Source organism: Coregonus lavaretus (genome assembly GCF_964263955.1).
Source record: "Coregonus lavaretus genome assembly, chromosome: 12".
NCBI classification, from domain to species: domain Eukaryota; kingdom Metazoa; phylum Chordata; class Actinopteri; order Salmoniformes; family Salmonidae; genus Coregonus; species Coregonus lavaretus.
In genome coordinates, this window is record NC_139999.1 from 8,899,855 (window position 1) to 8,916,924 (window position 17,070).

At 43.0% G+C, this 17,070-nt stretch overlaps 2 protein-coding genes across 10 annotated transcripts in view; both read left to right on the plus strand.

Annotated features, from left to right (window-relative positions):
- Positions 1 to 998: 998 nt before the first annotated feature.
- On the plus strand, positions 999 to 2,321 carry LOC311138315 (uncharacterized protein; the record flags this gene model as incomplete). The annotated part of the gene is made up of 3 exons (XM_084172998.1): positions 999 to 1,389; positions 1,630 to 1,883; positions 2,226 to 2,321. 3 exons carry the CDS (start codon positions 999 to 1,001, stop codon positions 2,319 to 2,321), a joined length of 741 nt encoding a protein of 246 aa, XP_084029124.1.
- A 3,141-nt stretch (positions 2,322 to 5,462) lies between these two features.
- The window catches only part of LOC311138475 (2-hydroxyacyl-CoA lyase 1-like), a 35,376-nt gene continuing 23,768 nt past the window's right edge, over positions 5,463 to 17,070 (plus strand). For 2 of the 9 annotated variants that reach the window (XM_084173165.1, XM_084173167.1), the window contains exons 1-8: positions 5,534 to 5,761; positions 6,122 to 6,251; positions 6,368 to 6,408; positions 6,730 to 6,810; positions 6,976 to 7,048; positions 7,237 to 7,258; positions 7,876 to 8,006; positions 8,453 to 8,628. In XM_084173165.1, the coding sequence (XP_084029291.1) occupies positions 5,706 to 5,761; positions 6,122 to 6,251; positions 6,368 to 6,408; positions 6,730 to 6,810; positions 6,976 to 7,048; positions 7,237 to 7,258; positions 7,876 to 8,006; positions 8,453 to 8,599 (681 nt within the window). In that variant the 5' untranslated portion in view covers positions 5,534 to 5,705 and the 3' untranslated portion in view covers positions 8,600 to 8,628. The other 7 variants (XM_084173166.1, XM_084173164.1, XM_084173169.1 and 4 more) reach the window with 7 other exon arrangements.

Here is a 17,070-nt window from a genome sequence, read left to right on the forward strand (position 1 = left end):
TCCGAGCTAAGGCCAAACACATTGTGAGTGAGACCATTCTCAGAGCTGCTAGCAAAGCCAACCATTCTTTGCTACAGGGCATGCCTAGCACCACCTTCTCACACCATGTGGTTTCTACAGCCGAAGATATAGTAAATATTATCATGCAAGACCTTGAAAGTGTATCCCAGTACACTGTGGACGACGCAGACTCCTTCCCACTAGGAGAGAAAAAGCTGGAGTCCCAGCTCAAACCCAGAGTTGTCTTTGACAACTTATTGGATGCTGCTCAAACCATGTACCACAGAGTAAAGGATAGACTGAACATCTTTTTCTCTTTTCCACCAGTGTCAGTCACCACAGCCAAAGATGTGCTGGACTCCACCCCTGTGGAGACACTCAGACGCATTAAGTCCCCTGACACTGCTCTTGTTGAGGACAGGAGCCGCCATCCGTCTGTGAGAAGTGAGAAGCCTTTGTCAAAAGTCTGTTTGGCTAAAAGGTCTAAAGCCCTTGTGTCTTCAAGTGGCTCTTCAACAGACCACCATGTAATTGACACATGCAGTGAGGATGTCACTCTGCCCACCAGGAGTATGTCAGTTGTGAGCAACAACAGTTTGAAGAGAGCCTCTCCTCTCCACGGCAGTGGATTGAGTGAAAGTTGCAAACCTCTTGTGGCTCTAAAAGACGTAACAGTGGCAGTCAGCCAAGAAGGCTTTAGCAAAACTGCAAAGAAGATGCTCAGCTTGATCCTAAATGAGATCAAGTGTAGAGTGGCCAACTCTGAGAGTTCATCTGTTGGGCAGGAGTGTCTGATAGCCACTAACATGTTAGACTCTTTACTGGAGAGCCTTGACCAGTTGCCTGACATGAGCGCTGCCGATGAGATCACAAGGACAGAATCCCATACCTCTATCGCAATGGACGAGACAGGTTCACGGTCAACGCTTGTGAGCCAACAAGAAATAAACATATCTGACACCAATATCATAGTGAAAACTATAATGGACACATTGAAGATGGACGACCCAGAGATGACTTCAGCAGAAGAAAATCTGGATAGGCTCCTGTCAGTTGAAGCCCTTCAAGGTGCGTCTGACAACCTGATCGCAAAGGTCCACGGTCTCATTCTGGAGATAACCATAAGCCGCCAGCTTCAATCCATGGCTGGCCACAGAAGCCTCTCTCAACCAGCGCTGCCTAAGCCAGCCCTGAGGAAGCTGTCAAAGGACGATGCCTCAGAGCTCATTTACAACTTTGCCCAGACTTCTGTTAGGAGACTCCTGGGGCAGTGTATGGGAAGGCCTATGCCACCCTCGGCTGAAATGGTTTTGGATCAGGTCATCAAGTTGATGACAGACGTGGTGATGGACAGCCTGACTTATGGGTCCAAGTCTGCAATGGAGGATGGTAAGTGAAAGTATCTATTTTCATCTGCATAGGACTTAATTGTAACATGATGCTCAATACTTTGCGTTTTATGATGTAAAATTCACTGGTTGTGTCCAGAATGGCACCTTATTCCATATTTAGTGCACTACTTTTGACCAGACCCTATGGGCCCTGGTCAAAAGTAGTGCACTATAAAGTGAAGAGAATGCCATTTGGGACGCAGTGACTAACTTCCATGGCTGCGTCCTCTTCTCCCAGTTATTGTACACAGGTCGGTCACACTAGCGTGCTCTTCTCACTCAGACACCAGCAATGCCGCAAGTGACATCATTCATGGTGTTGTAGCTGACCTTAATGCTACTGAGGAATTCCCTGCCAGGAGCCTTAGCCCGGCTGATGTAAAGGCTGACGGCATGGCCCGCCTTCCCTCTGCCAGAGGGGAAGAGACTAAGAAGAACAGGAAGTGGCATTTCCTACCGAAAATGCATACGTTTCCAAAGATCATGATTAAGGTAGGGTGCTCTGTGTTTTGAGATTACCTCTGTAAGGCAGGGCTGAAATTTACCCTACAGATTCACTACACACCTATTGTCTCTCAGCATTAGAACAATACTGTTGTCATTGTCTTGAGGAGGTTGAGTGAGGACGCTGTAATACAATCCTAATACACATGGGAGAGAGTCAATGGCTATGTCCCAAATGGCACCCTATTCCCTATATAGTGCACTACTTTTGACCAGCGCTCTATGGGCCCTTGTCAAAAGTAGTGCCTTACATAGCGAATAGGGTGCCTTTTGGGATGCACACTCTGTATTTTACACAGGCTCAGTTGTCCTGATGTGTTTTGTCAACAGCTGTTCAAGACAAAAGGGGAACCGAAGAGACACCCTGAACTGGATTGGCTGCCTACCAAACGTCTCAGAGAGACTCATATTTCACAGGGTAAGTGATAAGCATCGATGTTATATTGATATATCACCCTATGACAAGCTTGTTAAAACAGTGACAACAGATACAGGCAGACGGACGGACAGACATGCAGACAGACAGACAGGCAGATGGACAGACAGGCAGGCAGATGGACAGGCAGACAGACAGACGGACAGGCAGACAGACAGACATGCAGACGGACAGGCAGGCAGACAGACAGGCAGACAGACGGACAGACACAAACACACACATTCATTTTCTGATTATGAAATGTTCTTATGACAGATGCTGAGTGTGAGGTTCCAGAGGTTCCATCCACTTCCCCTCCCAAGGAGGACCTGACAACCACACCGGCCCCTGCTCCCCAGGAGTCCCAGTCCCGTAAACGCCCTCTCATAGTCAGGGTGTTACACGCTCTCTCCAGAGCCATCTCCAAACCATTCAGAGGAGCTTCTGGGAAGAAGAATTAGCTAAATGCCTGATTTCATTAATATTATATTTTAATCAGAGCCTTTATTTAATAAAACATTACTGCATTGATTTCTGTCTATAACAGTCTTAATGTTTGTGCACGATAACGGTAAAGTACTTCAAACCACATAGTCAAAAGTATTCATAGTGAAGTACCGTTTATTATTATTGATTGTGGAAATACACATAATACAGAAAAGTTGTTGTCACATATAAAAAAGGGTGCCATATATATATATAAAGACAGACATAAAGGAGAAAACTCTGTAGACCAGTCATATTCTCAAGCCATAACTAAATCCATGAATGGATCTCCTATAAGATGACAGGAGAACATTTGTAACACTTTCTATGAAGCCTATATCTATAATGCATACACTCAAGTCATTTACATTTGACATTTTAGTCATTTAGCAGAAGCTCTTATCCAGAGCGACTTACAGTTAGTGAGTGCATACATTTTTTTTTCATACTGTCATACACTCATAATGACTTAATTGAGTTAAGTGTTAAGTTAAGTGCAGTTATAAACACATACAGGGGCGGTGTGTTCAATAGGGCGATATGGGCGACGCACTGCCAAACGGGAAAAGGAAGGGATTTTTTTTCTAATCAATTATATCACGGCAACAGTAGTTCAGTGTTCTAATCTAGACGTCTGATCTGCCAGCCACTAAATGTCCAATCAGGCTAAAGTCGTGCTTCAAATGTCCCCGCCCGTTTTGGGGCGATTTCAGTCAGGTTGAAAATCGCCCAGAAGTCTCTCATAGCCTCTAATGTAAAAAATTTTTTTTTCAAATTTCAGAGCTTTCAATACAATCTCTATGGGTTTCTGAGGGCTTGCACTTACGCGCTTTCGTCATACGTAACGTAACGTAACCATGAACGTAACTAAGAAACTACTCTTTCACCCTGAAGGCGGCACGGCAGACAGCACCGCTTGGACAGCGACTGGTGTAACCGACATGCACCATCTTTCAGAAAAGATTAAGAAAAATGAGCTGTCAAAGACCCACATTGATAGCTGTTTGAGATTGTCTGCTTTGGGGAGAGTGAATATTGCCACTCAACTGGATGAGGGATACAGGCTAGCTGTCCGCCGCCACAACGATGAGGTTAGCAACAGCAGAGTCGTGAACACTGTCTACGAGAATCGAGACGACCTCATAGAATGTTTTGAAGCCATCCGGACGGGTTCATTGGGTTCATTTGACCAGCCCACCGTACCAGAAGCTACAGAAGAAGGACATCGATGCTGTCTTTATCAAACGTGCCCTCGACAGCTTCGCAAGCAGTGTGCAGGCCATAAGGTAAGATAAAGATTAAACAATATCATTCGATCTTTCTCAAAGCAGAGCTTTATTTGAAAATGTATGCATGAAAGGAGACTGCATTTGTGTTTGAAATTACATTATTCTCATTATATATGGCCAGTGGTGTAATCTATCTTATTTTATATACTATGTGTACTGTACAGTGGTGCTCATAAGTGTATGAACACATTCTAAAGCTGACTAAAAAGAGGAATAAAAAAATAAAAAAATCATCTTTTGGAAATTGATCTTAATGACTTAATTAAAAAAGTTGGAAAATCCAACCTTTAAGGACACCAATTTTCTTTTCTTTTTTATTCCTCTTTTTAGTCAACTTTAGCATGGGATCATAAGCTTATGAGCACCACTGTATACTGTGCTGAACATCCAGGCTATGTGAGACACAAAGGCTAACTTAAACACTAAAGACTTTATGCATCCCTGCCCATTTTAAGTGGAACTGAAGTATTTGTACTATACATGGATACATTGCATATACCTGTGCATCACATAGACAACAATACTGTACAAAGCCAACAAACACATTGGTCTGTTTGCCTTCAGGGACTCCTCTCAACAGCAGCTGCAAGAAGCAACAGGAGCCAAAAGACCCAGAACAGCTTTGAGAGAAGAGGAGAAGCAGAGGCTGTCTGAAGAGGTCTGCAACACCATCCTGGATCACACCAAAGAAAGGTTCTCTTTCTCTGGCCACCTTGTGAGTGCTACCTTACTGCAAGCAGACATGTTTGAAAGGTACTGCCATTCAAAAAAATAAAAAATCTGTTCATGTTCATTTTTACAAATCTATACAATTGGCCAGAATATGGTTGTTCATATTTACAAATCTATACAATTGGCCAGAATATGGTTGTTCATTTTTACAAAGCCATACATATTGTTTATGCAGTGTTGAGGAATGTGAAAGAACACCCTTGATTATTTTTACTGTGATAACTTATTTTGCTTTTGTAAGCCAACACTTTTGAGATCAGTCAATAAATGCTTCTGGTATTGACTTATATGCTGCCCCTGTCTTCATGTTGTTGCTGGACATATCTTTTTAAAAATGTGTGTAGGTCACCTAAATCATCAGAAAAATTGCCCCCCCTGAGAATTTTTTCAGGAGCCGCCACTGAACACATATTGAGGGCTTGTTATGTATTTCTTGCAATACAAAAAGAAAAAGGCTACTAGTTTATTAAATATTCATGACTGCTCTTGCACGGCTCATGTCCACACTGCAGTACAGCAGGGGGCAGTAATGCACCATAACGTTGGATGCCGACTGCCTATAAACCCCACTGAAGAAGAAAAAGAAGACGAAGAAGAAGCACGGCTCATGTGATTGGCCGTGAACCCGGAAGGGGTATTAACGTGTTATACTTTAGACAGGAGCAGTAGTGCCAGAAGAAATCCTGTCACTCAAATTTTAACTTTGTGGAGTAAGTGGCTATCAAAATACCTATCGCTTGTAGCTACTCATGTAATGCATGCTGGAAAGCAGACAAAAACTAATGATTTGCAAGAGATCTAAACACGATTTATAAGCTACTGAACAACAAGTCCAAGAATTCCTTGCTAACCTCGTTTGCACTTTGAACAGATTTCTCGACAATAATAATGGAAGATGTGACTGGGGCTCAGCTCATTGCAGAGGCACTAAAAGCTCAGATAAAGTGTGTGCAATTTATATAAAACAGTGTTATACTGTGTAACCGTGTTGCTAAGAATATATTAGTCGCTGATCATGTCCTTGGCAGTGAGAATGTAGCACTACGAGTTGTGAAAGTGTGCCAAAGGTCATTGCACTGGTATAGCTAACTATGAATATTGTTGTAGCAAAACATTTAGATGTTTATGTGGAATAGCATATGTTAACTCCCTTGTTGATGCATGCCAAAGTGTGTGTCAATGCAAAGAAAATCTAAACTACATTGTAACAATTCATATACAATTCAGTATGAAAATGTATGCACTCACTGGATAAGAGCGTCTGCTAAATGACTAAATTTGTTTTATTTTTAATGTAAATATAGTGTATCTACACGTATCTCTCTACAGAATGTAGAATATATGTTTGGAATAGTTGGTGTTCCAGTCATTGAAGTAGCTATGGCAGCTCAAGCCTCAGGAATCAAGTATGTGGGAATGCGCAATGAACAAGCCGTAAGCCATCTTTTTATTTTTTATGAATTCAGAATCTTCTCATGACATTTTTGATGTGATTTGGTTGTGGAGACACCAGTAATACTGATATGTTGTTGTAATGCGTCATCCAACAGGCTTGCTATGCTGCGTCTGCTGTTGGTTACCTCACTGGACGGTAGGAGGATTCTCATTAGGAGAGAGCTTTAGAGATACTGTCTCTCCTCTCTGAAATCCCAGACCTATGTTAAAACATTGTTAATGTGGGAAGCGACCCGTCTGCCCAGGGAGACTACTCTCTCCACACTATACTAAACCAGCTCTCCCTAAATCATGTGATATTAACTACCCTTACATAGACTACAGGAGCGTGTAGTGTGTGAGGGTCCGTTTCATAGCTTTTTTGCATTGCTAATTATGTCTGCCTGGCTGTCTGACCCTTTGTGTGTGTGTCTGCCTGTCTTCCTGTCTGTCCCTCTGTCTGTCTGTTCCTCTCCAGTCCAGGTGCGTGTCTGGTTGTGTCTGGACCGGGACTCATCCATGCACTTGGTGGAATGGCCAACGCTAACATGAACTGCTGGTATGCTAGAACTCCACAAACAGAAGACCCTACTACTCATGTTCAGTGGTCCTTTCAAAAGAAGGGATGCTATCCGCACACTGCAAAAAATGATCAGAGGACTCCAATTTCTTGTTGTCTCAGCTTGTCAGTTGATGTCATTGTGTGATACCTCTCTCTCTGTAGGCCTGTGATTGTTATTGGAGGCTCCTCCGATCAAAACCAAGAGACCACTGGGGCATTTCAAGAGTTTCCACAGGTACCGATTCAACCATGACATTTCTGACTATTGAACATTAGGGGGTGGTTTCACGGGACACAGATTAAGCCTAGTCATGGACTAAAAAGCAAACTCAATAGAGAATCTCTGTCCGGGAAACTGGCCCTAGCAGTTTCATTGCTGAAAGAGGAAATAATTTGTTATTTGTGGTCCTCTTTCTCTGTCAGGTGGAGGCATGCAGACTGTACAGTAAGTTCTCTGCTAGGCCTAGCTCGGGAATAAAACTATCAAAACGTTCATAATTATGGGAAATAACTCATTTCATGCAAATAAAATAATTGAATAGATATCAAATATAATTCCTGAAAAAGGAAAATAAGAATTCCTCTTCCTACCTGACTGTATCAGCTGAATATTCCTCTTCTTACCTGACTGTATCAGCTGAATATTCCTCTTCCTACCTGACTGTATCAGCTGAATATTCCTCTTCCTACCTGACTGTATCAGCTGAATATTCCTCTTCCTACCTGACTGTATCAGCTGAATATTCCTCTTCCTACCTGATTGTATCAGCTGAATATTCCTCTTCCTACCTGACTGTATCAGCTGAATTCCAAGACATGCCTTTTTGTTTGAAATTCTCGACTCAAGGGATGGAATGGATTCCAATGGTATTGTAGAGGGGGAAGTGAGTTTATAAGAGAATGTTTTCGTCCCAAATGGCACCCTATTCCCCGTTATAGTGCATTACTTTTGACCAGAGCTATATGAAAGTAGTGCACTGCTATATTATTAGACGCTACTCCATTCAGTTGAAGGCATATTAATGTTGGCCTCATATTGAATGTCATTTACATTTTGTACAGGTCTTCTTCCTCTTACCTGGGCAGAGAGGTGTCTATTTTGTCCAGGCTGGGCACCTCAGATAATAACTGTCTGTGGGAGACACTTTCTGTTCCATCAGAAATGGAAGAATGACAGCAGGATGATTTCAGAGGTAACGGTTGTTTCGTTATTACTGACTCATGACATGGGTGTATAGGAGATAAGATTCTAACCCTAACCCTATGACACAAGACACCACCAGCCTTTTAACATGCGCAATGTAAAATGTCAGGAAACATTAGGAGGGTGTGACTACAGAATGTTACCAGTAGATGGCGACCTCAGCAATTGTATTTTCCCGAGGGCCAAAGTTTTGCATTTGTTTAGGCTTGTTCATGCTCGATTGCAGGCCTGCTATTACAATAGGAACATCATATGGTGACTTAGCAGCAGTTGTTTATTGTGTGTAAACAATATATTATTATTATTATTATTAAACCTTTCCAGGCACCACAGTTGTTTGGACCTGCAACACATTCAACTGGGGCTTTACCTTCTATAATCTGAGCCAATGTTGTTTTCCACACAATTCTGTTGACATACATCCTCTTAGTAAAGCTTCCAGATGAGCGTCCCCTGAAGCCCAGAGGCGCCATATCTCCCCTGCCCAGGGACTATAAGGCCCACCGGTTGGGCCACCTCCACCACTATACCCTTCGCAAGGAGATTTCCCACGCCGCCGCTCGCCCCTGTGCCTTCAAGTGAGCAGCCCCCGCTCGCGTCTGGGCCTTCGGGTAAGTAAGCAGCTTATCAGGAATATTTCAGCCCCTCTACTCCGGGTCCCAACTGTACTGAAACACAGGAACCGAAGAGGTCTTTTTAATACCAGGTTATTAGTCATCATAAAACTTCATTTATGCGGGAACATTTCCCTTTTTGGGGTAGGGGACCCCCCCAGTAGCATTTTGAAACGGGCCCCCAAATAGCTAAGTCTATCCCCGCGCATAACTCTTATTACACTGAGGGAGATCAGCTGGTAGGTTACAGTCCGCAGTGTTTGCATCCCAAATGGAACACTATCCATGTACCCTATGAGCCCTGGTCAAAAGTAGTGCACTATATAGGGAACAGGCTGCCGTTTGGGACGAAGCTAGTACGTCAGATAATAGGAGCCAGCCGACCCCCCTCAGATCGGAGTTCATAGTGGGTTGTCTCTTAGGCGTTGACCTCTGCCCTCCAGCACCTATGAGGGGTATGACCTGCCGTCAGTTGCTGCTGCCAGCTTCAGCCTCCCTCAATGGAAGAAAGCCAATCTCAACAGGAGGCTACAAGAAACGGTACCAGAGTATAATTATTATTGCACCATTCCAGTGTTATAGCTACAGTTTGTCTGCATCCCAAATGGCACTCTATTCCCTATATAGTGCACTACTTTTGACCAGAGAATGGCACCCTATTCCCTATATAGTGCACTACTTTTGACCAGAGAATGGCACCCTATTCCCTATATAGTGCACTACTTTTGACCAGAGATTGGCACCCTATTCCCTATATAGTGCACTACTTTTGACCAGAGAATGGCACCCTATTCCCTATATAGTGCACTACTTTTGACCAGAGATTGGCACCCTATTCCCTATATAGTGCACTACTTTTGACCAGAGAATGGCACCCTATTCCCTATATAGTGCACTACTTTTGACCAGAGATTGGCACCCTATTCCCTATATAGTGCACTACTTTAGACCAGAGAATGGCACCCTATTCCCTATATAGTGCACTACTTTTGACCAGAGAATGACACCCTATTCCCTATATAGTGCACTACTTTTGACCAGAGAATGGCACCCTATTCCCTATATAGTGCACTACTTTAGACCAGAGAATGGCACCCTATTTCCTATATAGTGCACTACTTTAGACCAGAGAATGGCACCCTATTCCCTATATAGTGCACTACTTTAGACCAGAGAATGGCACCCTATTCCCTATATAGTGCACTACTTTTGACCAGAGCATGGCACCCTATTCCCTATATAGTGCACTACTTTTGACCAAGGGCCAAATGGCACTCCATAGGGCATTGGTCAAACGTACTGCACTATATAGGGAATAGGGTGCCATTTGGGATGCATGTCTACAGCATATACTGTAGAGTACACTAGTGACGTGTGGAGCAAGACTTTTCACTAGTTTGAGTTTGAGTTTGAGTTTGAGTTTATTTTTACAGGGACAGTGCACATTAATCAACGTTTCAGTAAAAGTGCCGGTTTTAGCCAGCCGGCTAATTTTCAACCGCAGTCCCTGGGCAGGTTATTAAAAACAATTACAATATAGACAATAACAACATAGAATAAGACATAGCATACAGACATAGCAACATAGGACAAGCAAGACGTAGCATACAGACATAGCAACATAGGACAAACAAGACGTAGCATACAGACCGAGCAACATAGAACAAAAAGCAGCAAGACAAAATTCATAAAAGCAACAAAGTGTTTCCACACCTCACAAGTTACAGACAACAGACATGGAAAGCGGCAACACACAGCTAGGGACCATGTTCACAAATCTGATTGACCTTTAGCCATGTCTTCAAGCATTTTGTGAAAGTGTGATATGTGGTGCAGTTATGTGTGTCTGATGGCAGTGTATTCCAGACATGGGAAGCTCTCACAGAAAAAGCGGATTTACTAAAGGTGCTTTTCCTTAGGGGAACTACACAGTCACCTCTCATGGCAGACCTTGTGGATCTGCTGCCATATGTTTGGGTTTTCTGTTTAACAAAAATACTGAGTGGAGGGGGAGCCAAGCCATTTAGGATCTTGAATACAAGACATGCATCGGTGTATTGCACAAGATTTTCCCAACTCAGGAGCTCATGCTTTCTAAGGATGTGACAGTGATGATGGCTATTGGGCTTCCTATCAAGCACTTTGAGAGCCTGTTTGTAGACAGACTGAATGGGTTTTAATGTTGTACAGCAAGCTTGGGCCCAACTAGTCAAGCAGTATGTTAAGTGGGGGAGTATCATAGATTTGAAGTACAGTTTTGCTACCTCTGTAGTCAAACAATTTCGTATAAATCGGAAATTAGCTAGGTTGAATTTGGTTATTTGAATTACCTTTTTCACATGCTTTTTAAAAGAGAGGTTGGAATCAAGTATGATGCCAAGGTACTTAAAATCAGATACCCCCTGGAGCTTCTCCCCTGACACATAGACTTCTGGCTCAGTAGCATCTGTTGCCCTCTTTGTGAAGAACATGCAAACAGTTTTTTTCACATTGAGATGCAAACACGAGTCACTGAGCCACTTCGTAACCTGGACCATTACAGTAGTGAGTTCTTGTGCAGCTTGTTGTTTGCTCTTTGCATGCACATATATCACTGTATCATCTGCATACATTTGAACTTCAGACCCAGTACAGACAGAAGGCAGATCATTAATGTACAGGCTGAACAGGAGGGGCCCCAGTATTGACCCTTGGGGCACACCCACATCATAGCTAAGAGTGGGCGACAGCTCATTGCTCACTCTGACACACTGGGTTCTGCCTTCAAGGTATGATTTCATCCATCTCAAGGCATCGGGGGAAAACTTTAACTTGGACAGTTTTGTGATGAGAATCTCATGGTTAACAGTATCAAAAGCCTTCCTTAGGTCCAGAAACACAGCCCCAACAACGCCCCCTTTGTCCATCTTGGACTTCACATTTTCCAGAAAAAAGCAGTTGGCCATTTCTGTGGAGTGTTTCGCTCTGAAGCCAAACTGCATGGAATGTAATGTGAAGGGGCTGTTGTTGAGGTGGGCAATCAGTTGTTCTGCTACACACTTTTCAACAATCTTTGACACCACAGGTAGTATACTAATGGGCCTGTAGTTACTCACATCAGCAGGGTCGCCTGATTTAAAGATGGCCGTTATTATGGCCGACTTCCATACCCTTGGAAACACCCCCTGACCAATAGATGTGTTGGTGACCTTAGTAATGGGGCCAATGAGTGACTCTTTGTAGTTTTTAAGAAAGGTAGAGTCCATCCCAAACACATCTTTGGCTTTAGAGTTCTTTAGTGAGCTAATCACCTTGTCTACCTTTGACTCAGAAACCTCCCTTATGATGAAGACAGGTTGAGCATCATTTACTAGCACTGAGCCCAAGAAACCAGTGGAGGGGTTCTGTGTCAGTACCCTGACAGAGTCAATAAAGTAGGAATTGAAGGCTATTGCTATTTCGACTGCATCCTGTGTTAGATTGTTATTCACCATGATTTCTAGTCTTTTTGCAGTGTTACTATGGTCTTTCCCTGTTAACTTTTTTAGATTCTCCCAGATCAGTTTAGAATTTCCCTTTGCTTCATCAATTATGTTAATAAAAAAGTTTGCCTTGGCCTGTCTGATTTCTTTCATCACCTTATTTCTCAACATGGTAAACCTACGTCTGTCATGCTCTAATTTGGATCTTAGGGCTATTTTTAGATAATAATCTCGTTCTTTCATCAATTTCCAGATTTCTCCATTTAGCCAAGGAAGAGTGCTCTTTTGGCCAGGTTTGGATTTGATTTTCTTTAGGAAACCATTTAATGTAGTCTGGATTGTGGATAGAAAAACTTGACTATCAGCTTCCACGTCTGCATAGGACAAGAGATCATTCCAGTTAATTCCCTTAATTGCATTTTCAAAATAGCTTAATTCACTCTTAGGTATTCTTAGTTGATCAGGCTTTCTAACAGTAGAGAGGTTAAACCTGCTCTTAGACAGCTTTCTGGCTATAAGTGTCAGATTATGATCAGATAGCCCAGTAACCATATTGAATGATTTAGTCACTCTCTCTGGTTTATTACTGAACACCAAATCAATCTGTGTTTTAGAGCAACAAGTCACCCTGGTTGGCCCTTTAACTAGCTGTGTAAGGTCAAAGGTATTAGTGATCCGTTTGAGGGTTTTCCTACAACACTTGTCTTCATAATTAATGTTAAAATCTCCCATTAAGATGACCTCTTTCCCAAAATCACATTCCCTAAGCATGTTATTAATCTGATCAAAAAACACACTTTTGGTGGAAGGTGGCCTATACATTCCAATGAGGGTAAAAGACATTTGGGGAGACAGTGTAATGTTCAGGCCAATACATTCTAGTTCATTATCACATGACCACTCAATTTGTTTACATCGGATATGTTCTTTAATATAAATCATCACACCCCCTCCTCTTCCTTCAGTCCTGTCTCTCCTGAAAACATTGTAGCCAGGCACAATCAAAGCAGCAGATGGAGAGTTTCTATGGAGCCATGTCTCTGAGAGGCAGAGAAAGTCAAGGTTGGAGTCTGTGAGTAGATGTTGAATTTGATCACTTTTTGGAATGACACTACGAATGTTCAAGTGCCCCCCTAGTAGTCCCTTGGGCTTAGCTCGTGGGTCCCAGATGACTCGAGAGTGATTGACACATTGAAAAAAATTAAATTTTCTGTGTTTTCTGACGGCTGGGTTTAGGCCGTTTTGTTTCGTTTTGATTAGGGGCAGCTCGGTAGCGCAATTAACAATCCCTCCCGCCTGCACTGGATGCGGGAAACTAATTAAAACAGCTTGCATACCAGAAGCAGAGTCAGGGATCGCATTTAGCGACTTTGGTATGTTTGAAGAGTCAAAATCCATCCTGGAGCCGGGTGAGTCGAGAGAAACCACAGGACCATAGCACTCACCCACCTCCACAGCGGCGACGATCAGTGGACGAGGCAATCCACCGCCCTCCACTCCGGTGCGTATCGCTGGCTCGGTGATGTTGGGCCCAGGATTGAGTTGCACATCCCCGGAGTGCAGGAGAGTAGTGAACAGGTAGTTTAACAGTTTCCGATAAATGTTGGACTTGTGTTTGTTGCGCCTAAGCGGTTCAGTAGAATAAGGAGCGAGGTAGACTTGGCCATTATTCAGAACATTATGGTATGCTGTGTACTGTCCGCTCCCGTGGAACGGTGAACCAATGTGTTTGTGTTTGGTGTTAATATTCTCCGGTAGTAGACTGATTGTGTCATCCCAGCAAGGACGCACTGAGATTATCAGTAGAGCAGCTACATAACTGACAATCATGGCAGAGTACTGGAGATAAAACACATAATTGCGCTTTAACTCTTTGCATGAGTTACTTAGCTGGGGTCGGCGTACACCTGATGGTTTAGATAAAATTACAGCATTCGAATGAGAAGCGGCACCTGCCGCACCACCCTGTCTTCCGGCCGCCATTAAACTTTCTCGTTTCTCGTAAACTTTTTCTAATTATGTTACGAACCCTGTGGCTTTAAAAGTCTAGGGTGGATGGAGAACGAGTCTTTTTGCTCGTTCTGTTCTCAGACCAAGAGTCAATAACCTGCAGTCTATTCCCAATAGGAGCTCATCACAATGTACTTTAGAGTATAGGTCATTTATGATATCTTTCATCAACTGCATTAGACAATACAGGCTAATCTGTAGCATTAAATCAAGTGACGATCTAACCTTGTGTAACCTTGTTTCAATACCGCTCTCTTTAAAACACTAACATGTTTGAATAGGACCTCTATGAAAAGACTGTTAGTCTGTGTGAAGGAAGACCATAGTAGGACCTGTATCCTTCCATGAACCTAGTGCCCTTATAATGCGTCCCAAATGGCACCCTATTCCCTATATAGGACATTACTTTTTACCGGAGCTCTACTGACCCTGGTCAAATGTAGTGCACTAAATAGGGAACAGGGTGCTATTTGGGACTCAGGTTGTGTATTTTGATGAGAGCTTAGCCTGTCAGTCTGGACACCTGCTGCTCAGAAGACAGATCTTTGGTGTGTGTTTGGTGTGTGTGTTTGGTGTGTGTGTGTGTGTTTGGTGTGTGTGTGTGTTTGGTGTGTGTGTGTGTGTTTGGTGTGTGTGTGTGTGTGTTTGGTGTGTGTGTGTGTGTTTGGTGTGTGTGTGTGTGTGTGTGTGTGTGTGTGTGTGGTGTGTGTGTGTGTGTGTTTGGTGTGTGTGAGTGTGTGTGCGTGCGTGTGTGTGTATGTGTGTGTGTTTGGTGTGTGTGTGTTTGGTGTGTGTGTGTGTGTGTTTGGTGTGTGTGTGTGTGTTTGGTGTGTGTGTGTGTGTGTGTGTGTTTGGTGTGTGTGTTTGGTGTGTGTGTTTGGTGTGTGTGTGTTTGGTGTGTGTGTGTGTGTTTGGTGTGTGTGTGTGTGGTGTGTGTGTGTGTGTGTGTGTGTGTGGTGTGTGTGTGTGTGTGTTTGGTGTGTGTGTGTGGTGTGTTTGGTGTGTGTGTGTGTGTGTGTGTGTGTTTGGTGTGTGTGTGTGTGTTTGGTGTGTGTGTGTGTTTGGTGTGTGTGTGTGTGTGTTTGGTGTGTGTGTGTGTTTGGTGTGTGTGTGTGTGTGTGTGTGTGTGTTTGGTGTGTGTGTGTGTGTGTGTGTGTGGTGTGTGGTGTGTGTGTGTGTGTGTGTGTGTTTGGTGTGTGTGTGTGTGTTTGGTGTGTGTGTGTGTGTGTGTTTGGTGTGTGTGTGTGTGTTTGGTGTGTGTGTGTGTTTGGTGTGTGTGTGTGTGTGTGTTTTGTGTGTGTGTGTGTGTGTGTGGTGTGTGTGTGTGTGTGTGTTTGGTGTGTGTGTGTGGTGTGTGTGTGTGCGTGTGTGTTTGGTGTGTGTGTGTGTGTGTGTGTGTGTTTGGTGTGTGTGTGTGTGTGTTTGGTGTGTGTGTGTGTGTGTGTGTGTGTGTATGTGTGTGTGTGTGTTTGGTGTGTGTGTGTGGTGTGTGTGTGTGTGTGTGTATTTGGTGTGTGTGTGTGTGTGTTTGGTGTGTGTGTGTGTGTGTTTGGTGTGTGTGTGTGTGTGTGGTGTGTGTGTGTGTGTGTGTTTGTGTGTGTGTTTGGTGTGTGTGTGTGTGGTGTGCTAATTACCAAGACAACCATCACCTTCTGTCTGTCAATAACAGCTAATTACTAAGACAACCATCACCTTCTGTCTGTCAATAACAGCTAATTACCAAGACAACCATCACCTTCTGTCTGTCAATAACAGCTAATTACCAAGACAACCATCACCTTCTGTCTGTCAATAACAGCTAATTACCAAGACAACCATCACCTTCTGTCTGTCAATAACAGCTAATTACCAAGACAACCATCAGCTCTGTCTGTCAATAACAGCTAATTACCAAGACAACCATCACCTTCTGTCTGTCAATAACAGCTAATTACCAAGACAACCATCACCTTCTGTCTGTCAATAACAGCTAATTACCAAGACAAGCATCACCTGTTGTCTGTCAATAACAGCTAATTACCAAGACAACCATCACCTTCTGTCTGTCAATAACAGCTCATTACTAAGACAATTATATCACCTTCTGTCTGTCAATAACAGCTAATTACCAAGACAACCATCACCTTCTGTCTGTCAATAACAGCTAATTACCAAGACAACCATCACCTTCTGTCTGTCAATAACAGCTAATTACCAAGACAACCATCACCTTCTGTCTGTCAATAACAGCTAATTACTAAGACAACCATCACCTTCTGTCTGTCAATAACAGCTAATTACTAAGACAACCATCACCTTCTGTCTGTCAATAACAGCTAATTACCAAGACAACCATCACCTTCTGTCTGTCAATAACAGCTAATTACCAAGACAACATCAGCTCTGTCTGTCAATAACAGCTAATTACCAAGACAACCATCACCTTCTGTCTGTCAATAACAGCTAATTACCAAGACAACCATCACCTTCTGTCTGTCAATAACAGCTAATTACCAAGACAACATCAGCTCTGTCTGTCAATAACAGCTAATTACTAAGACAAACATCACATTCTGTCTGTCAATAACAGCTAATTACCAAGACAACCATCACCTTCTGTCTGTCAATAACAGCTAATTACTAAGACAACCATCACCTTCTGTCTCTCAATAACAGCTAATTACCAAGACAACCATCAGCTCTGTCTGTCAATAACAGTTCATTACTAAGACAACCATCACCTTCTGTCTCTCAATAACAGCTAATTACCAAGACAACCATCAGCTCTGTCTGTCAATAACAGCTAATTACCAAGACAACCATCAGCTCTGTCTCTCAATAACAGCTAATTACCAAGACAACCATCACCTTCTGTCTGTCAATAACAGCTAATTACTAAGACAAACATCACATTCTGTCTGTCAATAACAGCTAATTACCAAGACAACCATCACCTTCTGTCTGTCAATAACAGCTAATTACTAAGACA